Source organism: Leopardus geoffroyi, chromosome C2 (assembly GCF_018350155.1).
Source record: "Leopardus geoffroyi isolate Oge1 chromosome C2, O.geoffroyi_Oge1_pat1.0, whole genome shotgun sequence".
Taxonomy (NCBI): domain Eukaryota; kingdom Metazoa; phylum Chordata; class Mammalia; order Carnivora; family Felidae; genus Leopardus; species Leopardus geoffroyi.
This window is the reverse complement of record NC_059333.1, coordinates 129,191,970-129,219,627: the sequence shown is the minus strand read 5'-3', so window position 1 is coordinate 129,219,627 and position 27,658 is coordinate 129,191,970. Positions and strand designations below refer to the sequence as shown.

The following is a 27,658-nucleotide window of genomic DNA, read 5'->3' as shown; positions in this document are numbered from 1 at the left end:
CCCTTTCCGCTGCAGCTCTGCTCCTGGCACAGAGAGAGCGTGTATTAACAAAGGGTTGATTTTTCTTTAATTCCCTTACAATCAGCATTTTTGTGCTGGATACCATCCGTGCATCTTTCTAGAGCTCAGGAAATGAGGTGATCGGCCTGGGCAAGGAATGAAAGGGGCGGGATGAGGGGTGATTGGGCAAGCGGGCTGTGCAAACATTGGAGGTCAAAGATTCTGCTTGGCCCGCGGTGCGGGGGATAAAGCCGTGCGGAGGGCTGGGAGGCTGCGCAGAAGCCCATAGGTCTGTGCTCGCTGCTCCAAGCCACAGACTCAGGAAGATGAGGCTCGCCGTCCGCGCCCTGCTGGCCTGTGCGGTCCTGGGTGAGTGTTGGTGCGGGGGAGGCCCACATAGTTGTCAGCCCAGGTGCTCTTTTCACCCCCTACTCCAACATACTGCCCCCTGGGTTCCCTGAGCATTTCCTTCGCTCTTCCCCACGGCACCCCTGCACCTGCTTCAGGACTGCCTCGAGTTCCCCTCTGTGCCTCTGCTGCCTTTTCGTGTCCCGCTGTGCTTTCTTGCTTCATTCCTTGCTTTCTTCCTCCTCGTTGTCCAGTAAAACTTACAGTATTAGAATACAACAAATTAGAGCACTTACATCATGGTTTATCAGATCCCTTCTATGAGGCCACCTGAGTCGAGTCTGAACTGCTGAACATGGTATTTAAGACCTCTGGGATCTGACCCCACCCTTAACCTTGGCAGTCTGATGTCCCACAGGTGCTCCTGGCACTGACGATGTCCTGCTAAGAAGCAGGGCCACTGAAAGGTTTGGAGCATATTTGAAGCCAGGCTTCTTGTGTTCTCACCAGTGAGAAGGGCAGTACAGCCCCAGCCTGAGAGGGTCAGGTGAGGGTAAATGAGGCCATGGATCCAGGCACTAGCACATCCTTGGTGTGGGGCCTGCCAATGGATGGCCTCTGCCGATGCCCATCACTTCCTGAGATTGCTTGGTTCCCTTTGTCCTTTAACTTTCATCTGCCACTCCGGTGCGTTTGTTACACCTTTGGAGCCTCTGTGTTTATTTTATTTGTCTCTCCTGGAGAAGTTTACCATTGAGAATTGGCCCTGCATTACTTGCCTTTCCCCTGTGCACCCTCCCTTCCCCCCCACCAAAAGCACCTCATAGGACTGTGCAAGGTAAATGCAGGACTCAGGACAAATTCCTGCCTATGAGACTGCAGGTGGGACAGTTTAGAGAGGGTTTGCCACTGAATCTTGATGCCTCCTGTGACTTCTCATGGGCACAGGTAGGGTAAAGTGTGGTTGGGGCAGTAACTTCCCTGTGGCCCCTCTTTATGCATTCTGGAGAACCGCTGCCCTCCCCCTTTCCTGCTTTGTGATTTGTGGATATTCATCAGCTTCCCTGAGTCAGCCTTCTGCTACTGATCCACAGAAAGTAGAGATGACAGAGGGCTTTGGGAGTAGTGCAACCACATGATTTTAATAGCTACAGACATGGATGGCTTTAGCTTCTTCTAATGGCAGTCCAAAAGACTGATGAAGATTGAAGGAGGGGTCATTGGAAACAGAGAGAACCACTAAAGATGTGGAGTTCTAGTTATTCCTGGAACAGAGGATGATAGAAAAGTATCATAGACAAATTCATTATCTCATTAATCATTTGCCCCTACCTACTGGTGAAACAGATGGAAAATAACTCAGAATATCATCTTCTTTTGTTCCCTGGGTAGAGACCAAAGTCTGGAGACCTGGTATCTAGGCCAGTCTCAGCCACTAACAGGCTGGGTGACCTTGGCTAAAGCATCACTTTCTGAGCCCAGTTCCATCATCTTTAAAAGATGGTAATTGGGGCGCCTGGGTGGCGCAGTCGGTTAAGCGTCCGACTTCAGCCAGGTCACGATCTCGCGATCCAGGAGTTCGAGCCCCGCGTCGGGCTCTGGGCTGATGGCTCAGAGCCTGGAGCCTGTTTCCGATTCTGTGTCTCCCTCTCTCTCTGCCCCTCCCCCGTTCATGCTCTGTCTCTCTCTGTCCCAAAAATAAATAAACGTTGAAAAAAAAATTAAAAAAAAAATAAAATAAAAGATGGTAATTCCTCATTGTATGTAAGTGATGAGTCATGGGAATCTACTCCCGAAGCCAAGAGCACACTGTATACACTGTATGTTAGCTAACTTGACAATAAATTATATTAAAAACATAAATAAACACAAGATGCTAATTCCTACCTTGTTAGCTTCCCCAAATTGTAGTTTCAAGCCACTGCCTTCAAGTAGCTGAAAATTCCCTGTCACAACAATAAGGCTTATGTCCTGTGGCAGTCCCAGGATGGTGAGGCAAGGAGGCAGGGAGAACAGAGAGGAGTAGACAGTGGTCTCCACTTGAGAGCTGATGGTCAAGCCCACGTCCCTCTGGCTAGCAGAGGGTGGTTAGCAGGTGACTAGGAGGACTCTAGCGTTCCTTTATCTTGTCCCCAGCCTCAGAAGGCAGCAGAATCTGTGCCCTGGGGTGTTAATGGGAGGAGTGGGAGGAGGACAGGATAGAGGGGATGGAGCCTTCAAGACCCTTCAGAGGGTGCTGCTGTCTCTCCCACTAGCACAGGGACCTCTGGCCTCTTTCTCCTAGGGCTGTGTCTGGCTGTCTCCCCTGAGAAAACTGTGAGATGGTGCACTGTCTCAAATCATGAAGCCAGTAAGTGCTCCAGTTTCAGCGAAAATATGAAAACGGTCCTTGAGACTGGTCCCTTTGTCAGCTGTGTGAAGAAAACCTCCTACCTTGAGTGCATCAGGGCCATTTCGGTAAGTCACTCTTGCCTAAAAAGGAGTGGGAGAAAATCCGTACTTTCCTTTCTCTTCTGTTATTTTGGAACAACTCTTTACCCACAGGTAGGAGGCTGGTGTGTGTGACGGTCAACTTCCAATGCTAATAAAAGCACTTCAGAAAGGGAAATTGGAGTGCTCACTTTTAAGGAGTCTTGAAACAAAATCCAATGCTCTGAAAAGGGGGAAATTTTGAGGCACTAAGTTCTCTAAATTCAGGGGAAAAACAAGAATGTTTGCTATCAAAATTATTACACAATATTGTTTTGGAAGTTTTTGACATATCACAGGAAGTTGAATGATGCTCCCAGGGAAGAGAAATACAGTGCGAACTTCAGATGGTTGCTGAACCCTTTGTTTCTAGATTTTCCTCAAACTCTTCATTCCTTCGTCTTTGTGCACATCTGAATGTGGGTCAGACCCTGTGCTGGGCAATGGGGCTGCAGTGGTGAATTGAAACACACATGGTCATTAGTCTTGAGCTTACAGTACAGTCAGGAGAAAAGAAAAACATGCAACACATAGACTATAATTTCAAATTGTGTGATGTACAATGAAGGGAAAGAGTAGAATGCTCTGACAGAGACTTTCAGAAGAAACTTGTTTTGGCCTGAGTATCAAGGATAATCTCCCTGAGAGGGAAGCAATGAGCTGAGACCCTAAGGATGAGCAGGGGTTAGGCTGCTGGGTGCCATGGGTAGAATACACCAGGTGGTGAACAACAATTTGTGCAAAGAGCCTGAGACAGGAGAGATGGGCTTTTTGAAGCTGCTGTAGGGAAGTCAGGGTGACAGGAATAGAGCAAGCAGGAGACTAGAAGGAGTAATGAGATGGGAGATCAGCCAGATAGAGTATGATTCACTGAAGGAATCAATGATTTGATAAGAACAGCTGGTCTGCTGTGCGTGTGTGTGTGTTTTAATTGGATCTCAGTTGCAATCATGGTTTAATTCTAACCATTGAATTATGACATTTGTTCCATTTTAGTCCATGCATGCCCCTCTTTATTTTTAAATGTTAATAACATAATATTATCCACGAACCTAACACAGGTTCTCAAAACTTCATCACTGCCAATAGCTTACTTCTAGGGCTGCTGTGTGGTAGTACTGGATTTTATGAGAATGGCCCCACTTAGTGTAGTATATCCCACTGACCTTACTTAAAACCACCGATGTGTTTCTCCATCCTGAGCAAACTGAATCCTAAAACTTTCTTGCCTTTTATTTTCATTTTAAGATGTGTATAGGCATGTATGAGTCACGACACATTTTTGATTTGTGAAAAGTTTCCTAAACGTGACATTACTATGTGCTGTCTTCTCCTACTTGTTTTTTCCTCCTCGATATTATGCTAAGATTCACCCATATCATTGAATATAGCCATTGTTCATTCATTTTCAGAGCTCTACAATAGTCCATTATGTTAGTGTACCACAATTTATTTTTTCTTTTCTGGTCATTAGGCATTTGGGCTATTTCCAGCTTTCTGTTATTCTAATCAGGGAATGACAAATATTTTTATATAAATCTCTTGGGACACAAGTATCAAGTTTCTCTTGAATATATATATGTGTGTGTATATGTGTGTGTGTGTGTGTGTGTGTGTGTGTGTGTGTGTGTGTATAGGAGCAGACTTGCTGTGCCGTGAGATATGAATTTGACTTTTAAGACAATGTCAAACGTGTTTGATTTTTAAGCAAATTCAATGTTGTTTCTTTTTCTTTCTTTTTTCTTTTGGGGGTGTAGTTGACAATTAATGTGGTTATTTAAATTTCTACTCCCACCAGGAGTGTATGAGGGAATACTCCTATCATTCTTGGTGAATTTGGTATTTTATCATTATTTAATTATCTCTGGCAGTGCTTTTTGACTAAACTCTATTTTTTTAATATTAACATTCTACACCAACTTTCTTCTGCTCAGTAGTCTTCTTCTATAGCTTTTTGCATTCATTTTATTTTCAACTTTTTGTGTGCTTCTGTTTCAGGTGCATCTTTTGAAAACTGTTTATTGCTGGCTTTTGTTTATTAATGCATTCTGACAATCTCATTTATTTTATGTGGTAAACTAGGCCACTAATAATTGTCATTACTGGTAAATATGGACTTATTTCTGCCATATTACTTTTGATTTCTTAGTCCAGCCTTTCCTCATTTTCTGATTTTTCCTTTTCTGTTTTCAAATATTGAGTTCATACGTGTGTGTTCTTTTTCCACTTTATTTATATTCTTTCATGATTTCCTTAAATTCGTACTATATACTTTTAGTTTGCCAAAAGTTTATCGGAAGTAAGGTCCTCATCAGGATCTGGTCTTATCCCTTTCAGACAAATGAAGCAGATGCTGTGACATTGGATGCAGGTTTGGTGTTCGAGGCGGGCCTCCACCCCTACAACCTAAAGCCTGTAGTGGCAGAGTTCTATGAGTCACAAGATGGTAAGTTCTTCCTGAGGACCCAGGAGAGAGTTTGTTGCTCTTGTTCTCTCCTGGTAGATGCTGAGTTTGTCTTGTTCAGGCAGGTAATGGGGATTAAAGATGGATGAGCATTCCCCATTGGGTATCAGTGGGGAATGAGAGGTCTTATCAGCTGCTGAAGACACAACTCAAGGCCTTTGGGGCTTTGGGATGGTTGAGGACTGGTGCTCCTGACACTGACATTCTGGGCCAGGAAATGTGCTCCCTGGAGAAACAGAGCAGGCTGTGTACAACCTGACCTGAACTACTGGGGTTGAGAGCTACACAGAGGAGCCCTCCAAGAACCATAGGTGCCACAAACAGGGGAGAGACCACACTGGAGCCTATGCTCAGAGCCCCAACAGCCTTGCATCTCTTCTGAGAGCAACCAGCTGTCCCTGGGCCTGTGTCAGGGGACAGGAAGTACTTTGAATGTGGTCCTTGTGCCACAACTCCAGTTTCCTGGTGGGCTTGGGTTGGTAGGTATAGGCAGACAGACACCCTGCAGGGCCATGGTAGGCAAAAGTATTTGGGCCACATGTGTATGTGGCCTTCTTGCCCCTATGTTTGCCTGGAGGGTTATTACAAATGTTCTCTCTGTGGTGCCTTCTTTCCCCTGCAAGTCAAGGCAGGTTTTCCTGATCTCTCTCTCTTTATGACCCAACCCAACAGAAATGTGCCCTGTGGATTCCCTTTTTCTACTCAGGAGCCCAGCAGCAAGGAGCAATGTTTCCAACTGTTCCCCAGGCTAAAGGTCTTTCATTCACACTGTCCCTTTGCAGATAAAAAAACCCACTATTATGCTGTGGCTGTGGTGAAAAAGACCAGTGACTTCAATCTGGACCAGCTCCAAGGCAAGAAATCCTGCCACACAGGCCTTGGCAGGTCTGCTGGGTGGAACATCCCCATGGGCTTACTTTATTGGAAGTTGCCTGAGCCACGTGACTCTCTTCTGAGGGGTAAGTGGGCAAGAGGGTGAGTGCTATCAGGCAGGCCTACACAGGCCAAACTGGGGTTGCTCAGACACGATCAGGTGATCATGTGTGATGGGTTTTGGGGGTAGAGGTGGGAGGTATACCAACTTTAAGCTGGTCAGTTCTGCCACATCAGCAGTCCTTGGGAGGTGTCAGCTGTGTTTTTCTTCTCTGAGCTCTTAACATCCAACCAGCGGCTGTCATGAGGAATGGGGTGGTGGAAGGGCATCAAGCCTGACAGAGGGCTTCAGTCAGGACCAAGTTTGCTCGGCCCTACTGTTCACTTCCCTGGGGTTCTTTCCTGTCTGTGGCTGGTGTGTTTCCCATTCTGCTGGAGCTTTTCTGGTGGCCATCTGCTGGCCACGAACTTGGCCTGTACCTCTATATGGGGGTCTCTTATCTCTCAGATAGGATTCCTAGAGGAAACCTTTCTCTGAGATGTTCCAGTCTGACAGGCAGAGAGGGGAGCTGACAGCAACCTGAGACAGGCCTGGGTCAATGGCAGGCACAGGCCTAGTTCTTGGGGAGGGAAGTCGGAGGACAAAGGTTAACTTGTCCCTCTTGGAAAACCTTGATCTTGGTCAGTGAACACATATAATGGTGTGCTGGGACTGGGTGTACTGGTTTTCCTTTAGTCACTCTCCGTGCTCTCATGATCCTGGACTGGGAGCTTGCTCATGGTGTGTGGCCAGGGTGGCTCATGGCCTGTGTTACATGTCTTATGTTGAGCAGCAGCGTCCAATTTCTTCATGGGCAGCTGTGTTCCCTGTGTGGATCGGACAGCCTTCCCCCAACTGTGTCAACTGTGTGTGGGAAAAGACACAGAAAAGTGTGCCTGCTCCAACCATGAACCATACTTCGGCTACTCAGGTGCCTTCAAGTGAGTGAGACCAGCTGCTGTTCTATGATGGCCAAAGTGTCCAATGTCCTTAGGCTGTGAGACCCTACCTGGCCCACAGCAGAGCCCAGCCTGCAAAGAGGTGTCCAGGAGGCCTAATTTCTTCACAGTGACTCAGTGATTCAGCTGGGACTCTCCTCCAGGCCAGGCCAGTGCATACACCTTTCATGTGATATCTGATAGGGAAGCACCTCTCCTGGAGTCCCTGTCTATCTCCCCAGAGCTTTTGATTTCTTAGTCCAGCCCAATGAACTTAGTCTAGCCCAATGAACCTGCCCAATGTGTCCTCTCGCTGGGCTAAGCAGAGCCCAAGAGGCAGGCACATCCTTAGTGTCTGGACCATTCTTCTGTGACTGACCCTCTGTTTTCTATTGTAGCAGTGTCTCGTGTTCAATGCACTGGCCTCTCTCCTGTCTTCCCTCACTACCCCTGTGCAGACAGCTCAATGGCTGATTTTTTGCTACATCTTTTGCCTTGGTTATATCCTAAAATTTGATAGCCAGCCAAGGGCACATTTCCTCTCTTAGGAGACTTGATGTATATTTATCTTCCATTTCAGAAATTTGAAAACTCTGTTCTATATCAAAATATTTTCGATGATTTTTTTTTTTTTTTTTGCTGCTTTGGGAAACATTATGAGGGATTTCTAGTTCCTATAAATTCATCCTCCCATCTTAGTAGCATATCAGTGCCCCATGGCGCTTCCTCAGCTGTGGGTCTGCTCAGAGGCCTTCACCAGGCTCTGCCCTTGTCCCCAAGCTGTATGGTGTGATCAGACAGACCCTTAAGCCTGAGGAGAAGGGCCTACCCTGCAGTAATCCTTTTAATGTATTTCTTTCCCACAGGTGTCTGATGGATGACGCTGGGCAAGTGGCCTTTGTCAAGCACTCCACAGTACTGGGTAAATGACAGGAGAAGAATTTGCATATCTCCTCCAGGCTGTGGGCTTTTTTTTTTTTTTTTTTTTTTCCTCCTTCTGCATTCCTCTTCATGGGCCATAGTTAGATATGAGCATACTGTGTTCCTCCTTTATCATTGCTTGGGCTTCTACTTGTGCAGAGTTGTGTACATATGGGGTCCTCACCTGGACTCCTGGGCCTCTTTCCATAATTCAACCTCCTGGACACAGGAACCCTTCTTGCCGGTCAATGTTGCCACAGCAAAGGATTGGGGGCTCGTCTGGCTGACCTCAGCCTGAACTTGGCCCGCTGAGATGAGACCTGTTGTGGGTGTCAGGCAGTCACCCCTGCACTAGGCATCAGAAGCTTCCTTGCCTGTGACTGGTTGTGGGATCTTAACGTCAGTTCTCTTATGTGCTCTGGCTTTCATTTGCTCTAGGCATCTCAGCTTGTACATGTTATGATTTATTGGGATTGCAAGGGATAGGGACAGAGACTACAGCTCATGGCTCTGTCCTGGCTACAGTTGGCTCATCCAGGCTTTCTTCCCCCAGAGAACCTGCCAAACAAAGCTGACAGGGACCAGTATGAGCTGCTCTGCCGGGACAACTCCCGGAAGTCAGTGGATAGATATGAGGACTGCTACCTGGCCAGGGTTCCTTCCCACGCTGTTGTGGCCCGAAGTGTGGGGGGCAAGGAGGACTTGATCTGGGAGCTTCTCAACCAGGCCCAGGTACTGAATTCACTGTTGTCCCTCCTGCTTAGTGGTTCCTGATTGGATTTGGGGCATTTTCCTACATTCCCTTCTGGCCACTATGGAATTCCTTGTTTTCAGGACATAGTGGGAACTGTGCCACATATTATCCACTTGTGTGAAAGTGCCCAGCAGGTACTCAGAGTCACACGGGGTCTAGTCCTGCATTACTGCTTAATTCTATTTCTTTCTATCTAAACCAGGACTTCTAGGCCAAGGGCAAACACCCCCTCCCCCCATAAGGCCTTCCATGACATCCCCAGAAGGAAATGATCTCTTTCCCAATGTCCCTCAGCCTGACTACAAGGGTGCTACACACACAGCCAGCTTTATTTCCTTAGAGCAGCAGAATCCCAGCACTGAGCCAACCTCCTCTCATCAAGCCATTCCATCTATCAAGAGTTTAAGTGGTAATCACACAGGGTCAGCCTCTGAAGGAGATCCATTTCTTATACTCAGTGAGCTGTCAACCCAGCCAGGGGGATAGGCCACAGAAACATGTTGCGTGACTGTAAGAGGGCTGGGGGTGGGGAAGTTGCTGGGTGGGAAAGAGCAGGCCTGTCTGCCCTCTCTCCTGGAATCTTGAAAATTCCATGGTTTTAATTTCATTTTCTGGGGGGTTTGTTTTTCTTCAGTCTCCTTTTGCAGCATTCCTTGTTGCTGTAGCCATTTACTATTGTGTTTTACTATATACAGGAACATTATGGCAAAGACAAATCTACAGCCTTCCAGCTCTTCAGCTCAACTTTGGGGAAGGACCTGCTGTTTAAGGATTCTGCCCAAGGGCTTTTAAGGATTCCCCCTAAAATGGACACCTGGCTGTACCTGGGATATGAGTATGTCACTGCTGTTCGGAATCTAAGGGAAGATATGCGTAAGTACTAGGGAAGGATCATGTGACCTTAGGAGCTAGGAAACCTGGTAAGGGCAGGGACCAGCAATAGACTCTTTCCAGGTACCAGAAGCCCACCCTGACATTTCTTTATCTGCCCAGCTTTGCCACCCAGTGTCAGACTGATGCTAAATGGTATTGGTCATCGTGAGATGAGCCCGGATATCACCAAAAGGCATTGAAGGAAACTTATGCTTAAAATGATTTGGATTGATACTAGTATTATTTCCCTTGTATAAATCAGGGCCACCCTGCCTGGCCACTTTGTGAAACCAATTAGCCTGGCACAAAGTAAGGCAAAAAGAACAAAACTACTACAGACTTGTACATCTGCAGCCATATTATGATCAACATGTGCCATAATGAAACTGGAGCTCTGGACGGGTTAATCCTGCTCCTGAACTTCCTTGGATCATTGTGGGGTTTGCTTGATCATTCTTTCATTCAACAGACATTTATTGATCATCTAGCCATAAACTGTGCTAGGTGCTGCGCATACAATGGTGAGAGCAACATATATAAGATTCCGCTGCCATAAAACTTTCTCACCAGTGGAGAAGACAAATAATGAATAGTCACTCTACTGAATGATTGATTACAAATGATAGATTTGCTCAAAAGAAGGGAAAACAAACACAACAAAACAAAATATCATGGTCTGATGAGACCATGAAAACAAAGAAAAATAGATCCTGGAGCTGTGTGAAAGCTTCCCCTAGGAAGTGACTTGAACTGAACTTGAAAATTGAATAGATGTCCATTTATTCAGCAGACATTTATTGCACTGACCACAAGCCAGGCACTGCCTTTGAATAATGAGGGTGCCTTGGAGAATAAGACAGGCATAGCCCTTGCCCTGGCTGAGCTTATGTTTTCCTGCAGGGAACAGATAATAAACAATGAACAAATAAATAAGAACAACTCAGGATGTGCCTGTGTAGCTCAGTCGGTTAAGTGTCTGATTCTTGATTTTGGCTCAGGTCCTGATCTCATGGTCATGAGATCAAGCCCCACATTGGGCTTGGTGCTAACAGCATGGAGCCTGCTTGGGATTCTCCCTCTGTCTCTCTAAATAAATAAATAAATAAATAAATAACTTAAAAAAATAAAGTATTAAAAAAAAAAGGAACAACTCAGGTAGTTAAGTGCTATTTCAAAAAGAAGAGAGCCTGACTGAAGTGATAGAGGGGTTGTGAGTGAAGTTGGCTTCTTACAAGAAATTATCGTCTAAATGATACAACAAAGAGATTGTTACTACCTTTGTTTTCTAAGGCTATTAATTCCTTGAATGGGATCTGTTTGTGTATTGCTGGAAAAATCCCAGCACTTTCATGAAGACAGTTAGCAGTATTCGTAGCCAGCAGGAACTTCTGAGGCCTCATCTAAATCTGGTTCTCTTCCTTATGCCCTAGGCTCTGATACCTCAAAGGATGAATGCAAGAAGGTGAAATGGTGTGCAATAAGTCACCATGAGAAGGCCAAGTGTGATACGTGGAGCGTAAACAGCGTAGGGAAAATAGAGTGTGAAACAGCCGAGTCCACCGAAGACTGTATTGCCATGATCGCGGTATGTTATTGCTGCCCCCACAGGGCAGCATCTCTACCACGGCTCTCTGCCTGTTCCTAAGGCTGAGTGAGTGTTCTTAGGAATGATATAAAAACCTGCTTTCCCAGGAACCTTGCCCTCATGTGTGGGAGCCCACCCCCACAGGAGCTTCAGTACTTTTGATTTTATGGATCTGAAGGGCTCCTTAGGGTTCTGTTTCCTCCTGGTGTTAGTACACAGTGGAGGGCACTCTGAGCTGTGTCCGCTTATGGGAGGCTGGACCATGGTGTGGTGTGCCTGAGACCCATGGTGTGCCATGACAAGTGTGACAGGGCTGTGCTGATTGTGCAAGCAGGCAGAAGTTTAGCTTTGTTGATCACAAGGGCATCCCATGCCTGCTTTTGGAATTTTGAAAATCCTGAATGGTACAAAAAAGAAAATGAGAAGTACTTATAATCTTCTAGCTCAGAGAAAATCCTGTTAAATGGGATCATATCATATTCACAATTCACTACACTTTTTTTCTGATATCTAGTTAGCTTTTCCTATGTCACAAATCATTTTTTAGAAAACATGATCTTTTAATGTTGTAATCTATTTCATAGTGTGGATATGATGCAGTTTACTTAGCCATTTATCCATATTATCTATAATATCATTTAGTCTCTGTCTTTTTGCTGTTATGAATTATACTTGCATGTTTTACATTTTATGAATCATACATTTTACTGAGATAGTTTCCCATATATTTGATTACTCCTTTAGGGTATATTTTGAAAAAGTATATTGCCAGGCCCAATGGAAAGCTTGGCAATCTTATGGAATTTAAGCATCTCTATAATTCAGGGCTTATAAACCTGACAATTAGGTCGTTCAAGAATATTTTACTCATTCAGTAACACTTTGACTACACCAAGCACTGAAAGAGAATGCAACCGCATGGCCATGATTCAGGGCCGGAGCCCCATCAGGAGGCATTCTATGCCACAGACATGGCCTTGTGTCCCTGATGCCACTCATCTGTCTTACAAATAAGAACTTTGGTTTCCAGAAAGTTATTGTAGAAATGTCTGTAGGACAGTGCATCCTTATGAGAGGATAGGAGGACTCAATGTGGGTCTTTGCTCCTGGAAAAGCTAAGCAAGGCACCCCAAAATAATCATCAGTTCATCATGAATGAGATGTGAAAATGAGAGTACATTTTATTTTCTGTGCTGGGTGTTCCTGACTGATAGATCCTCTAGGGGTCTGGTATAAGTACCTGCTATCTCCTGGGGCCTTCGTGGCCTGTGCTGGGAAGGCTGCTTCAAGGAAACAGCTGGAAGGACAGGTAGGACAGGAGATAGCCTCTTCACCTGCTTTAATGTGCTGTGTCTTTGCAGAAAGGAGAGGCTGATGCCATGAGCTTGGATGGAGGCTTCATCTACATAGCAGGCCAGTGTGGTCTAGTGCCTGTCCTGGCAGAGAACTACAGTAAGTGTAGGGAGTGTCTCTCAGTGTTTTATTTCCTTTGGGCCAGTGAGAAGAGATGGGAAAATCATAGCCTGATTCACACCACATTGGCCATAAAGCTCTTGCTTACTGAGCACCTCCTGCTTCCTAGGCTCTGGGCTCCCCCCCTCATCTCTAATCCCCATAGTCATGGCAAAGGACGGAATCTTCTATCATACTTTCCACCAGGGGGATAGGAAGCTTGGCACTGGGAAGTTCCAGCTAAAAGTGACCTCTCTGCAGAGGACAGCTGGGATTCCTGGAAGGTCTTCTTGCTTCCTCAAATCACTTCTCCTGTAGTCCCAGTGCAGGGATTCAAGTATAGCCGGACGACTGTGGCCACAGGTCAAAACAGAGCAGGAAACTTGAAATGCACAATTTTTGGCTAACTTCCAGAGGCCAGTGAGTGAAAGTGAACTTGAATCATCCAGACAGCCTGGAATGGTTGTTTTCCTGGCTCTTTTTATTCTGAGCTGCACATAGAAATGGCATGACTTTCAATGAATAAATGTTTAATGATTTTTTCATTTTTTTCTTCCAGAAACTGAAGGCCCTGACTGTAGCAAAAAGCCAGAGGAAGGTGCGTTGGGATTGGTACCTCAGGAATTTCATTCTTATTACTTTGGGGAAAGGGTAAGGTATATTTAAATTCAAATCAGAAGTAGGTAAGGCAATAGAAGAGACCAATTTTTAGAATACAAAAGAACCCTAGAAGGATGATAATTGATAATGATGGTTACTCTTTTAGACTTGCCATGACTTGCATGCAGGATTTCTCATTTAATCCTATTAAGTGGGTACTGTCATCCTTTAAGGATGCCATAAGAGGACCAACAGCTCATGAGGTTACAAGTTGTCTAGGCTCCTATACCCAGCAAGCAAATTTACACCCTCCTCACCACTCCCAACTCTTTGTATTACATGAGGCCTGGACAGTTTTAGATGAGAGTTAGCACCAGGAGTCTTGCTCATATGTGCCTGGCAGGCCTGAGCAGAGCGGCTCACACAGGCATATGTCTAGGAGCATGAAATTACCCAGTCTCCCAGCCAGGCTGGGCCCAGGAACCCAGGCCGGTTTGGCTCTCAGTTAATGCTCTGGTGGGGGTGGGTCTAGAAAGATGGGATAGGAACAAGACTGGAAATCTTGTCAAGGTGATCACTGGGTCCCAGAGCTCCGGTGCTCAGATCTCTCCAGCCATTTTCCAGCCATTAGTGTGCAACTTTGTCCTTGTGACCTCCCCTGTTACAACCTCCCAGCCTCTCCCCCTCATTCTAGGAGCCAGACTCTTTAGCTGAAAATAGAAAGACCTGGTCTTACTCCACAGATAAGGCTTCTCTGTTTTCTGGTGTGAACAGTTGACTGAATTAACTAAATTGGAAGGTTGAAATCATGGGTTGATATTCTATTCACAGTTTTAGGAGTAGCCTGTATTTCCTGCTACAGATGGCAGCTGACTTGATTTTGAATTTCTACTTCACATATTTATTTTGGTGCAAACCTGTATTCTCCTCATGGCCAGAATATTCCCTGTAGTTTATTTGGTCATTTACTACTCTTTCCTAATTGTGACTGTATAAAATGTAAGAGTCACATGTGCTTTTCAGTATCCATTCCTCTGATACCCCACAGTGGAAGGTGAGTTGCTGGTTTATAACTTTACTAGTTTTATGCATTTAGGGAAGACTGGTATACCAACCGTTGCTCTGATGATGATCTTTTCTTACTATTTTGTTTTTTAAGTTCAGAATAATCTCCATCTGACAGAATGACTGGTACTTCCTCTCAGTCTTGCTTTTTTGTTTTTTTAAATTAATTTATTTATTTTGAGAGAGAGAGAGAGAGAGATCATGAGTGGGGGGGGGGGGCAAAAAGAGAGAGAGGAAGAGAGAGAGAATCCCAAGCAGGCTCTGCACTGTGAGCACAGAGCCTGACACAGGGCTCAAACTCACGAACCTTGAGATCATGACCTGGGCCAAAATCAAGAGTCAGACACTTAAACGACTGAGCCATCCAGGCACCCCACATTTTGTTTTTATAAGTAGGCTCCATGCCCAGTGTGGGTTTTGAACTCATAACCCTGAGATCAAGAGTTGCATTCTCTACTGAGCATGCCAGGTGCTACATCTCAGTCAGTTATTGGGAAGACCCTTTCAAAGGCAGAAGGAATGATTCGGGATAATTTTGTTTCCATAGGGAAATGGCAGGTTTTGATTGTAGATAGATACTCTGGAAGGCCTGGGGTTGTTAATACTTTCTTTTTTTGTGTCTTTCCTGTAGGGTATCTTGCTGTGGCTGTGGTTAAAAAATCAGCAGATGAATCCCTCACCTGGAACAATCTGAAAGGCAGGAAGTCCTGCCACACTGCAGTAGATAGAACTGCTGGCTGGAACATCCCCATGGGCCTGCTCTACAACAGGATCAACAGCTGTGAATTCGGTAAGTGAATCTTGAGAGGGTGCTGTGATCAGAGCCAGGCTGGAAAGAGGTATTCTGGAAAAAAGTGGTATGGTGCAAAATGCTGTGGCCCTGGTTTTATAATAGTAAAATTTGGTTAAAATGAACCTCAAGGAGATACCTAAAAGGGTTACTAAGGCTGGGGAGCTAAATAAGACTGGTTCTTTTTGGTTGCACATATGGCTTGAGTAAACATATGTTTACTTCTCTCTTTCGTTTAAAAAAAAAAAAAAGAGGTAAGCAGTCCATGGCTGGCTGATATGGTCACTAGAAGCCCAGGCTCCTCTCTTTCTGTTCCACCATTGTGAGCACAGGGCCTCTGTCTTCAAGGTCAACCATGGTAGCCATCACATCCATGATTCAGGCAGCCTCAAGGAGCAAGGAATAAAGGGAGCTTGAAGTGCAATGCCACCTGCTGTCGCTTTATTAAAGGAGCTATCCAGGAAATCTAAATGAATTACTTCAAGTAACTTCTTACTGTTCAAAACTCAGGCACACAGTCACTCTTAGCTGTAACAGAGGTTCGAGAATGTCCTCTTTTATTTGGGCATGTTCTGTCCCAAATAAAACTAGAACTTTGTTCAAAAATTAAAAATAGAACTACTATATGATCTAGCAATTTCACTTTTGGGTATTTGTCCAAAGGAAAACACTAACAAAAAATTATATACATCTCCACGTTCATTGCAGCAGTATTTATAACAGCCAAGATATGGAAACAGCCTAAGTGTCCACTGAAGAACGAATAAAATTTGAGATACACACACACACACACACACACACACACACATACAAAACACTTTTATTCAACCATGAGAAAGGAAGAAATCTTGCCATTTGCAACAACATGGATGGAACTTGATGTTGTTATACTAAGTGAAGTATTTTAGGTAGAGAAAGACAAATACTGCATAATCTCACTTATATGTGGAATCTAAAAAAAACCCCAAGCTCATGGATATGGAAAACAGATTGATAGTTGCTAAAGGTGGGGGGTGGGGCAATGGACAAAATGGGTGAAGGGGCAAAAGATACAAGCTTGTAGGTATAAACTAAATAAATCCTGGGAATGTAATGTACAGCATGGGGACTATAGTTAATAAAACTGTATTGCATTTTTCCAAGTTGTTAAGAAAGCAGATCTTAAAAGTTCTCATTACAAGAAAAAAAATTTTGTGACAACATACGGTGATGGATGTTAACTAGACTCATTGTGGGAATCATTTTGCAATGTATTGCTATAGCGAATCATGTTGCACACCTGAAACTAATGTAATGTTACATGTCATCTATCTCCCAATAAAAAACAATGGAGAAAAAATTAAAAGAAAAAAACCCAACTAGATCTTTGTTACTAAGGAATAAGGGGAAATGACTGTTGGGTGGACAGTACAATCCCTGCCACTGGGCTTTCTAGGTAATGTGAATGTGTGGAATCCTTGGATCTCTTTAAGGTCTTGGCAATCTCACTGAGGGGCTGCCCAGCTCTTAGGCCCTTTCAAAGCGGTAAAAACCAGTTTATTCTCTGTGTCCACTGAATATCTTCAGGTATGAGTTTAGTTCTACCCCTGAAAAATGTATATGTAAGTTAACCATAGACAAATATTTTCTAATGGTTATTTACATCAACTTTCTGAGTACTTCCTCCTTGACACCTCCAAATATGTGCAACTGCTTTAAAAGGAGAGGCCTCTGGGGCACCTGGGTGGCTCAGTCAGTTAAGCGTCCGACTTCGGCTCAGGTCATGGTCTTGTGGTCCATGAGTTCGAGCCTGGCATCGGGCTCTGTGCTGACAGCTCACAGCCTGGAGCCTGTTTCAGATTCTGTGTCTCCCTCTCTCTCTGACCCTCCCCCATTCACGCTCTGTCTCTCTCTGTCTCAAAAATAAATAAACGTTAAAAAAATTTTTTTAAATAAAAATAAAAATAAAGGAGAGTCCTCTGAAGACAGTTATGAACCAGACAAGTCCTGTGTGTAGGGACCGGGGATATTTCTGCACTGGGGTGTTCTCTGACAGCAGTTTGAGAGGAGGCAAAGTATGGCTGGGGTGATACCCAGAAAGCTTGGGCTCCCCACCAGCAAGGGCACTACCTCTGCTCTTCTGAACTTCCTGGCAGTTTCACAGCCATCAGAGAGCAGCTGAGCTGTGAGTAAAACCCCCAAGCTCTTAATTGAGTTTGGAGTTCTAAGTTCTATTAAAACTCTTCTAAAAAATAGCAATGGAAGGAAAATCCTAAAAACAAGTGGCACATGCTCAGGGAGTGAGACCTTCAATTTTATCCCTTTTATGTCAATTTTCATGTCATTTCCTTCTCTTCTCTCTTTAGATAAATGATGACACTATCCACATACCCATGGAATCCTCTCTACCTGACTTGTAATGCTCTACTGACATCTATTCCCAGCCTCAATTAAGTTTTCTTTTAAAGAAAGAAAACTTATTGGACCTGGCAGGTCCTGACTTGGTGGTGGGTCACAGAATGAATATGTTCCACTTGGGCTATACACACCTGTTATGTGTTAGATGAAAGCTACTCATATTGATTCAGTTAGGAGGAGCTGACTTTCTCTTGTCCTTCTACACAGATAAAATTTTCGAACAGAGCTGTGCCCCTGGATCTATGCGAAATTCCAGTCTCTGTGCTCTGTGTGTTGGCTCGGCAAAAACTCCAGGAAAAGAGTGTATTCCCAATAGCCATGAGAGATACTATGGTTACACGGGGGCTTTCAGGTGAGTCTTTTAATCCTGACACAAATATAATGATAAACCCAGCCCTGACAAGATTGCTTTTTAGGAACTAAAGTGAGATTATTATGTTCCTGGCCTGTTAGTCTTGCATGTATTAGGATGCCACATTTGGCAACTCTATTAGAACCCTGTGTGAAGGAGCATCCAAGTGCCTCCAGAACACTATCTCTAGACCTGGCTCTCATAGCAAAGACTGACAGTACAATGCAGATTAGAAGTTCTCAACAGGGGGGTGATTTTCCCCTCAGGGGAAATTTGGCAGTGTCTGGAGATGTTTTTGATGATCAAATGGGGTTGGGGGAGGGTGCTACTGGCATCTAATTGGTAGAGGCTGCTAAACATCTTACACACACAGGAAAGCATCCTACAACAAAGAATTGTTTGGCTCAAAATGTCACAATTGCCAAGGTGAGGAAACACTGCCATAGTTGAATACGGAGTCAGGAGTCTGGTTCATGCTTTTCTAGGCACCTCTGGGGAACCTATGGCCATACTCACCTGGCAATACACAAAAGTAACCTGCAGGACTTCTACATTCCCAACTGCCAATTCTATTTCATGGGGTATTTGTTACTTATACAAAGATGCCTATGCACCTTTTGACCTTATTGCTTTTTAACTGTCTTATGATTCAGCCTTGTGTTAGTTCATGAGTCCATCATCTGCACAATGATGGTGGTATTCTAACTGAACTTCTCAGTAGTGAAGGAGAAAAGAAAGGTTATCCTAATTCTCCAGTTAGAACCACCTGGTGAGTTAGTGTAAAAAAACAATTCACAGTCCACAGATTCCCAATTTTTACAAAGTAGAGTGTGAGTAAGGACTCACCATATTGGGACACTGCCCCTCTAATATCTCTATTGATGCTAGGGAAATGCTGTAGCTCTATTGAAGAAACTATGCCATAACTTAGCATTTAGTGTATGGAATTGAGATTAGATAACCACAAAGCTAATTGGAGGTTTTGTTTTCTTTTCTTTATTACTTACATTAGTAATCTGTAAGATTAGTGATAGAATGGGAGTCACAATTGCTGACATCAGATGGCTAGCCCTGGATCTATCAGGTGGCCCTCCTGAATGACAGATGTTGTCTCTCTGACCTTCTCTCTTCTCTCTCTCTGTCTGGCACTCTGCAGGTGTCTGGTTGAGAAGGGAGACGTGGCCTTTGTGAAAGACCAGACTGTCAAGGAGAACACTGGGGGTATGTTCACATGCTCCTCTGTCCCCACATTTTGGGGTTTCTGGGTTCACTTATGGTCAGGATGCCTTTGTGGATGTGTATGTACTCTGTTAGACTCCAGAGCTCTGACCCTTGACCTGTTTTTTTCAGTGGAGAGAGAAGTGTTCACCTGGGTAGGCAGAATGGTAAGGACCATGAGGTTCTTCTAGTGGCCCTGAATTGGTGCAGGCATTGCCTTTCCCCTAAATACTTCAGTGCACACTTTGTAGGAATGAGGACATTTTCTTATATGTCTACATTATAATTACTGAGATCAGGAAATTGATATTAACATGCATTTAATATTTACCATGTTCACAGCCCATACTAAGATTTTGTGAATTATCCCCAAAAGGTCCTTTTTAACTATTTCCTATATTTCTGGGTCCAATATATATATATTCGCCCAATATATATATTCCAAATATATTTTAGGTCCACTGAAAAAAACCTAGAGACAATAGTACACCAGAGGGAATGAACACCAAGATCTTTACTTCTAGAACCATTCTCCAATAGCAGGAGGCAGGGACACTTGGAAAAATAGCTGATTCTAGGGCTGGGGCAGGAAAAATATAAGGTGAGCCTGGAACATCATGGTGAAAATTTTGGGATATATCAAAATATACAGGAGCCATTTTTAATGATCCCCACTGGCCAAATCTGGGACATTTTGAGCACTAGAAGAAATAATAATGGTAGTAAGATAATGACTTGTTCAATAAAATGGGAATATGGGATAATAATATCCTGATTAAGCAAATGAGGATAAAGGGAAACATCTTCCTTATTGTGGAACAAGAATAAATGGAGGAATACTATAATTATACAGTTAAAAAAAAACTATCATTTGGCAAACAATATAGTAATAATTGTTTCAAACAAGAATCATCAATGGGTACTAAAACTAGTGGGTGAATATTAGATGCCGTGACATTAAAAAACCTAACAAAAATTTTTTTAAAGTTAGTAAGAATGAGCACTCCACCTGCCCCCTCCTATCACTAACTGCTTAGAGAACCTGCTACAGTGCAGGTAAGTATTACCTCGCTTCCTTTCTCATGTCCCTTCACCCAACCCCAGATCATCCCAGCAACTCATCTAGAATGAACTAGCTTATCACCAATTCCTCTGAGAATCCTTCCAAGATGCATGCCCCCATCCCACAACAGAATCTTCCATCCATATGACTAGTACATTGGGTTCGTCTCATTCTGTAATAAACTGTGGCTACAGAAACTCTTTGAGCTCTTTTTCCTTCTTTTATACCCCAACTATGGTAAGTGGCACACAGGAGTTGCTAAGTACTTACTTGAAGGACTACTGTGTTGGCTAATTTTTCTTTCTTTTCTCCCATGACTTTTGCTTTTTCCTTTAAAGGCTGCCCTTTTTCCTATGACTTGAGTTTTACCCCTAGATTGGTTCTTTGTTACCCCTTGATTTTTAAATTTTTTTTCTTTGGTACTGTTCTGAGTGGGGTTTCTCTCTCTAGGTCTCACCTCTGCACCCTGCAATGACTCCAAAATCCATACCCCCTGAGGAGAAGGTAGAGCAGAGGCCTCAACTGCCTTCTAAATAACACCCTGGAGTCTCTATTTGCCATGTGGCCATTTTTATATACAAAGTTCACTGGCACTGCAACCTCAACCGCTATGAGTCCAAACTTCTACTATTTCTTTCAAAATCCACTCCTCTTCTTAGCTTCTATCCCTTTTGAGGCCTTTATCGTCTGCCCTGACAGTTGGGCCTAGGTTAGTCTCCCAGTCAGTATGTGTAACACAGGTTACACACCTAAAACCATGTCTCCTCCAGCCATCTCTCCCTAATGAATATGTTCTCACCAAGATGGTTCTCCGCTCATACAGCATTTAGAAATATAAATAGAAAATGTTACTATCTGCATCCGGAATTGTTGTTTTTGGTTTATATGCTATTTTCCCGCTCCAATAAGACTGTATCTGACAGAGGGCGGACAACATAGTATTGAATAAATGCTTAAATTATGAAGTAGAACAGAATTTGTTTGGAGAGAATGATGGTGGGTTTCATTTGGAGGGAGCTGAGTTGAAGGGAATGGTAAGAAAGGGCAGGATAAATGTTAGAAGGTGAGCAAAGATGTGTGCAGTTACTTATGGGAGAGACACAGGCAATTTGGAGTTTTCTATTAAAACTGTAAGTCTATATTTGGGGAGGGTAGGAAAAGAGGTATTTTTACTTTATAAATAATACACAGCTTTATGGTAGCTAATTAATGCATTAGTTGTTCAATTAAATAAAATTAAATGAAAATTAAATTAAGAAAAAGATTGCAACACTGCCTTTTAGATGAGAAGTAAAAACTAGGAAAATACATTTGAGAAGTGCCTCAGGAGGAAGGAAACCTTGAAAATGGGTGAGATTTTCTTCTTTTTCAGGGAAATTACAGAAACAATGAAGAAGCTGAGAACAGGATATGGACCTGTACGCACAGAAGCATGTGTGTGTTTATTTTCATGTAGAACCAGTATGAGCACATCAGATTTAGAACACTGGTCCAGCTTGCAAAATGGCCCCGGGGGAAGTTCTTTTGCTTGCTGATGCCAGATTGCATTGCACAGAGGGCCACGTTCTTTCTGTGCTAGAGCAAGAAGTCCAGATGCTTTGGAATTTAGTAGAAATGAAGATGTTTTTGAACATCATTCACAGATATATTTCACTTTCTCCTGGTTGGGTGGGACAGGTTGGTAGGGATGGTCACTAGGCATTCTTGGTTGAGTGTTGAATCTGTTGAATCAGACTTATATAGATGTGAGTGTCTCTTCCTCTCCACATCACTGTGACCTCAGTGTGTGCATTCTGCTGGCCAATGGCTCTAGGTCCTTCACATGTCAGTGGGTTGGTTATGTGCCCTCAGTGAGGGTGCCTGACCAAAGCTATCAGCTGTGGCTGACCCACCTTCTCTGTCCCCAGGAAATAACAGTGAACATTGGGCTAAGGATCTGAAGATGGAAGACTTTATGCTGCTGTGTCCTGATGGCAGCAGGAAGGCTGTGACAAAGGCTAAAGAATGCTTCCTAGCCCATGCCCCGAATCACGCTGTGGTCTCACGGAAAGATATGGCAGCTTGTGTTAGCAAAACATTACTTGAGCAGCAGGTATGGACAAGCCGGGGCCTGCCATTTTTTCTTCCTGGGTGTGTGTGGATTATTTGGGGGAGTTCAGTGTTAAGCACAGCCCTCACTCCAGCATTCTCTTTCTGGAAACTAGAATTGGGAGGCTGTCACTTGTGGAACTGGATCTCCCAGGCCCAGGTCTGCTTATATCTCCAGGTCACTGGAGATTAGTTCCCATGTGATCCACTGGCTCTTGGGTCCATGCATCTGCTTTCTTGCTCACCCTTGACCTTGCTCTATGGTACCGTCATTTTCTCCTTGTATCCTTTTTGAAAATGAAGGAGAGTAATCCTGTGTCCTAGCCCTCACTGATATAAGTCATGAAATGTGAACTGTATTTCTCTTGTTTAGAGAGACTGAGAACCATTCCAACAGCCAGAAACACAGGACCTCTATCCTCAGGCAGCTTGTCCTCTGGGGAGAACAAGCAACCCAGGGCCAGCCTTGTTGTGAGGGGGAGGGGGAGAGGCTGCCTGAATATTCTAATCCTGAGAGTCCTCTACCCACAAACACCACTTTCCCCTCAACAATAGCTTCCTGCCTGCCATTAGTTTTCTTTAAAAAAAAAAATTAAGATAGCATATTTTCGTGAGCCCTCTTAAGGTAAATGATAATAATAATTAGCATTTAATGAACATTTCTTAGGTGCTAGATGGAATGTTAAACTTTTTGTAATCATCATTTCACTTATAATCCTACAAGGCCTAGAGTTAAGCCTCTTGCCCAAGATGGGATCAAAAATGCAGTCAAACATGAAATTTAACAACTACCTATACCACCCCTTGTTGTGCTCCGTTTAATATCTTCTTTGATAGTAATACTTGGAAGGAACATGTTTCTGTCCTCTCATTTCCTGGAAGCACTCTCCAAGGCCATAACCAATGAAGTGGGGAAGAGAGATCAGGGAAGTCAGGAATGACTAAGTGGGTGGGAGGGACTTCCCAGAGGTGAGACTAGGATGCACCCCATAAAGGACATGGGGTCTCATGAAAGCATGAAGCTGGGGCCAAAAATGGGTCAACGCCAGGCGAGACATATGCAAACATCCTGAGGCATCCTCTGCAGCTTCCCTTTCCTCCCCAGGGCTGGTTTCCAGCTTTCATCCCCCTGAAACCAATCCTTGTCTTCTCAGCTATTCACTGCCACAGACACTCATGTGTTTTCCCTCTATCTGACAGAAGTTGTTTGGAAAAACTGAAAATGACTGCTCGAGCCAGTTCTGTATGTTCCAATCAGAAACCAAGGACCTTCTGTTCAAGGATGACACAAAATGTTTGGCCGAACTTCCGGAAGGCACAACATATAAATCTTACTTAGGAGCAGAGTATATCACAGCTGTTGCTAACCTGAGACAGTGCTCCACCTCAAGTGAGTAAGAGAAACAGCATGGGGGAAGATGCCAAGCAAACACGGGTGGGGTTCTAGGTGGTGAGTAGAAAAGGAGGAGTGGGCTGTGGCCCTCTGGGGATGACCAATAGACAAGACGAGATGATGAGAGAACACAGTAATCCCAGCGCGTGTGAAAGGCTTCTTGTATGGGCAGATGGTAAGGTGGACACAGGCTCAGGGCATTAAGGTAATGAACTGCCCAGACATGAAGAATTCCATGTTATTACTAGGGAAAGGAAGAGGTTGTATGTACCCAATGCTCATTGCTCTGCAGTAAACTCCTTTTTTAAAATTAAAAAAAAAAAAAAAAAAGTTTATTTATTGATTTTGAGTAAGTGAGTGAGAGAGAGAGAGAGAGAGAGAGAGAGAGAGAGAATCCCAAGCAGGATCCACATGCTGAGCCTGACACAAGGCTTGATCTCACGACTGTGAGATCATGACCTGAGCCAAAATCAAGAGTGGGATGCTTAACTGACTGAGCCATTCAGGCACCCCTACTAAACTCCTTTTTATATAGAGCTGAACTGTCCAATATAGCAGCCTCTAATTATTTATGGCTATTTAAATTTAAATTAATTAAAATTAAACAAAGTTAAAAATTTACTTCCTCAGCTACACCAGCCACAATTCAAGCATTCAGTAGCTACATGTAGCAACAGACAGGTGAGCAAACAGAATATTTCCATCATCACAGAAAGTTCCCTTACACAGCACTGCTTTTGAGAGCTTGAACAATGACAATTTTTATAATTATAAAGTTGCTATACCTACTGCTTATTGAGAACACCAGTTTTCTAAGCCTCAAAATAACAATAAAACACACCTTTGCACTTTAACTATGCTGGACATCACTGAATCCCTTGAAATCATTTGGAAGAGGTGACAGAATAACATGTGGATGGAGGGAGGTTATTCTTTTTTTTTTTTTTTTTTTTTTAATTTTTTTTTTTCAACGTTTATTTATTTTTGGGGGGACAGAGAGAGACAGAGCATGAACGGGGGAGGGGCAGAGAGAGAGGGAGACACAGAATCGGAAACAGGCTCCAGGCTCTGAGCCATCAGCCCAGAGCCCGACGCGGGGCTCGAACTCACGGACCGCGAGATCGTGGGGAGGTTATTCTTTAACTCCTGTGTGCATATAAGTGAGCCATGGTCCTTAAAATACTGATTCACAGGCTGTGGGGATACTGATTCAGCAGGTCTGTGCCAGCGTCCCATAGTTCCAACGTAAGGAACACGCTTACCCACAGCCACCGTTGTGAGCACCCAGGTTACATTTACCTAACCTATATCCTCCAGAAAAGGACAAAGTCTTGGTCTCCTATTCTTTGCTCCTTCCCCAGCCCCTGGCTTGGAAACTGGCATGTTCCAGGTACTTGTTATTAGTTCCTCACCTGACTAAGGAGGCCAGAGAGGACAGTCCCACCAGGCTCCTTCCAGCTACATGGATTTAGGTATAGGAAACATGCCTATAAGACACAAGGTGCGGGATGATACAGGGCAGGGAACCCATGTTACCATCCTTGGTGCACAGTACTGCCCAGAAAGATACAGGAGCTGGGCGGGCAAGTGGAGAAGGCCACTGGGAGAATGGCCTAGTTCACCTGTAGACCCCTAGTGCGTCTGAGTGCTTTTGTCTCTGGCTTAACTGCTCATTCACTCAACAAAAAATAAATATAAGTAGATTTTGACTGACCTACCTCTCTTCTCTGCTCCACAGAACTCCTGGAGGCCTGTACTTTCCACAAAGATTAAAATGCAAGAGGTGGAGCCACACCAGATGGAGATGGGAGCTCATGTGACCCATAAGCTTCCCTTTAGGTCTCGCTAGCCTGAGTGGTTTGTTTGGCTTCACAGTTTGGCAGTGGTGCCTCTGCAGAACATAAAATAAAAATTATTATGGTGTTATCTTTTAAAAACTTCATTCTTTTCTAAATGTTTGGCCTGGACGAATTTTTTTTTAAACACTACCTGACTAAATACATTTGCAACTGAGCACTTCCTTCAGAGCTCAAGTTCATCTGACATCTTCCACAGCTTTGATTGTGGTACCACAGCCAAGTAGGAATTCTTTCTGAAAGGGGTCTGCATGGTCATTGTAACAGAATCAAGTGTAAGTGGCTGTGTGTGTGTTGGGGGGGGGGGCAGGAAGGAGGATGCTGAGTGAGTTATTGAAATGGAGTGTTCAGTGGAGTACAGCTATTTTTGCCTTGAAAAAAATATAGAAGATTTATACATTTTTAAAAATTTTTAATGGTTTTTATCAGGTACACTTGAGGTTCTGATTCTAACGGGCTGGAAAAGTGAATCACTGGAACATCTGAAAATTATCACTTAACCCTGATTCCCACAGTAGTCACTGCCCTGTCTCCTCTCCTTCTTCTGAAAGGTGGAGGCTCACTCTTTCCATGCCTCTTATTAAAGGCTGAACACACAGAAATCAGTCTTCTGTTCCACTCACTTCCCTGCAGCTACCCTGGCCAACGTCATGGCCCATCTGCCATCTGTAAAAAACAATTTTAATTCTTTCATTCCTGAGTCTGTTTACTGCACTTGAATGGCTGACTGGTCACTCTTCCTGGGAACTCTCTCAAATTTCTCTGACATGGCAGCTCCCTGCTTTGGCTCCTACCCCTCTCTGTCCATTTGTGGTCTTACCGTGGGCTCATCCTGCCAGCCCTGAAATTGTAGGGAAATCTTCTCGGGCTTCTTTTCTTGATCCAATGCTCTTACTTTCTAGGCCCTCTCTACACAATGTGAATGACTCTGGGGCACCTACATCTCTAACTATATTCCTGGCCCCTGCCTCCTGCATCCCCATACTCATACTTCCTCCTGCCTATGGATCTATACTACACAGTTCTCACAGCAATCAGAAGCCCAACGAATAGAAAACAGAGGGGATCATCTTGCCCCTTCCCTCTTCTGCTTCCCTAACTGTCCAACTGTCATTTCCGTATATTTGACAACAGCTGAAGACATGGTCTTCTATCCACGTACAGGAGTCATAAACCAAGGAGTCAAATTTCAATTCACTATTTTCTCTCACTCCATAGCCAATGCCAGCAGGTTCTGTTGATTTTGCCTTCTAAGTGACTTTCCAGTTTGCCCCTTTATTACTTCACTCCTACTACAGCCTCAATTTACACTCAGGGGTAGAACCGCAGATGGGGGATTTCTGGACACAATAATTCATATCTCTAACAGGACGCTGGGTCCACTTGCAGTTAGGACCTGATGTTGACCTTTTTACACACAGCTTTGAGCCTATCAGCACTCTGCCTTATTTGATATTCACCTAAACTCCACCCTTACCCTAAATCCTATAATAACTCTTTACATTTGTTTGGTGAAACAGTTCCTCTGGGGTCTTATTGCAATGAGGCAACAAAGCTAATTTTATCAACAATGTACTGTCTACTACAAGCCTGACACTGTTCTAGTGACTGTAAATGCAGCTATGCATATTGTAGTCTCTTAAAATGATTTCTGCTTATTTTGATTTATTCCTCTCTCTAGACTGCCTTATCAGTATAGATGTACAAAAAAATGAAGTAATGTTCACCAGATACTACAGGTATAAATCTGAAGTGATTTGTGGCTTTCTTCTTTGATCTTTCACTATTGCTTGAGTTTTTAATATGACAAACATGTCCTATTTTAATTCTTTTAGAAAAATCATCTAAGTGTTTTTTTTTTCCCCCCAAAGAAACAAAGTTAAAGAGATAAGCCAGAATACGGGAATCATACGATTGATGTCCCTGAGTCTGAGATCATTTCCAGTGTGCTTTGGAGCTATTGGGAATAGAAGAACAGGGGGAAATGTGTCTGGAGAATGGGACATTTTAATTAATGGGAGAGAGGGAAAAATTGTCTATGTTTGTTTCACTAGAACTCTCTTCATTTGCTATTTGAGTAAAGGAGCAAAACACGGTCAGCAAGCAGCAGTCAGTATCT

General features: G+C 43.8%; 1 protein-coding gene across 1 annotated transcript in view; it reads left to right on the top strand.

Moving 5' to 3' along the window:
* Window positions 1-236: 236 nt before the first annotated feature.
* The window catches only part of LOC123610401 (serotransferrin-like), a 60,864-nt gene continuing 33,442 nt past the window's right edge, over window positions 237-27,658 (top strand). The window contains exons 1-17 of the mRNA XM_045501003.1: window positions 237-369; window positions 2,633-2,805; window positions 5,155-5,263; window positions 6,064-6,240; window positions 6,988-7,135; window positions 7,999-8,054; window positions 8,607-8,785; window positions 9,503-9,680; window positions 11,111-11,265; window positions 12,627-12,717; window positions 13,277-13,315; window positions 15,014-15,172; window positions 17,777-17,921; window positions 19,078-19,142; window positions 22,110-22,294; window positions 23,491-23,680; window positions 25,422-25,454. Coding sequence (XP_045356959.1) covers window positions 327-369; window positions 2,633-2,805; window positions 5,155-5,263; window positions 6,064-6,240; window positions 6,988-7,135; window positions 7,999-8,054; window positions 8,607-8,785; window positions 9,503-9,680; window positions 11,111-11,265; window positions 12,627-12,717; window positions 13,277-13,315; window positions 15,014-15,172; window positions 17,777-17,921; window positions 19,078-19,142; window positions 22,110-22,294; window positions 23,491-23,680; window positions 25,422-25,454 — 2,125 coding nt within the window. The 5' untranslated portion in view covers window positions 237-326. The remainder of the gene's footprint in view (window positions 370-2,632; window positions 2,806-5,154; window positions 5,264-6,063; window positions 6,241-6,987; window positions 7,136-7,998; window positions 8,055-8,606; window positions 8,786-9,502; window positions 9,681-11,110; window positions 11,266-12,626; window positions 12,718-13,276; window positions 13,316-15,013; window positions 15,173-17,776; window positions 17,922-19,077; window positions 19,143-22,109; window positions 22,295-23,490; window positions 23,681-25,421; window positions 25,455-27,658) is intronic.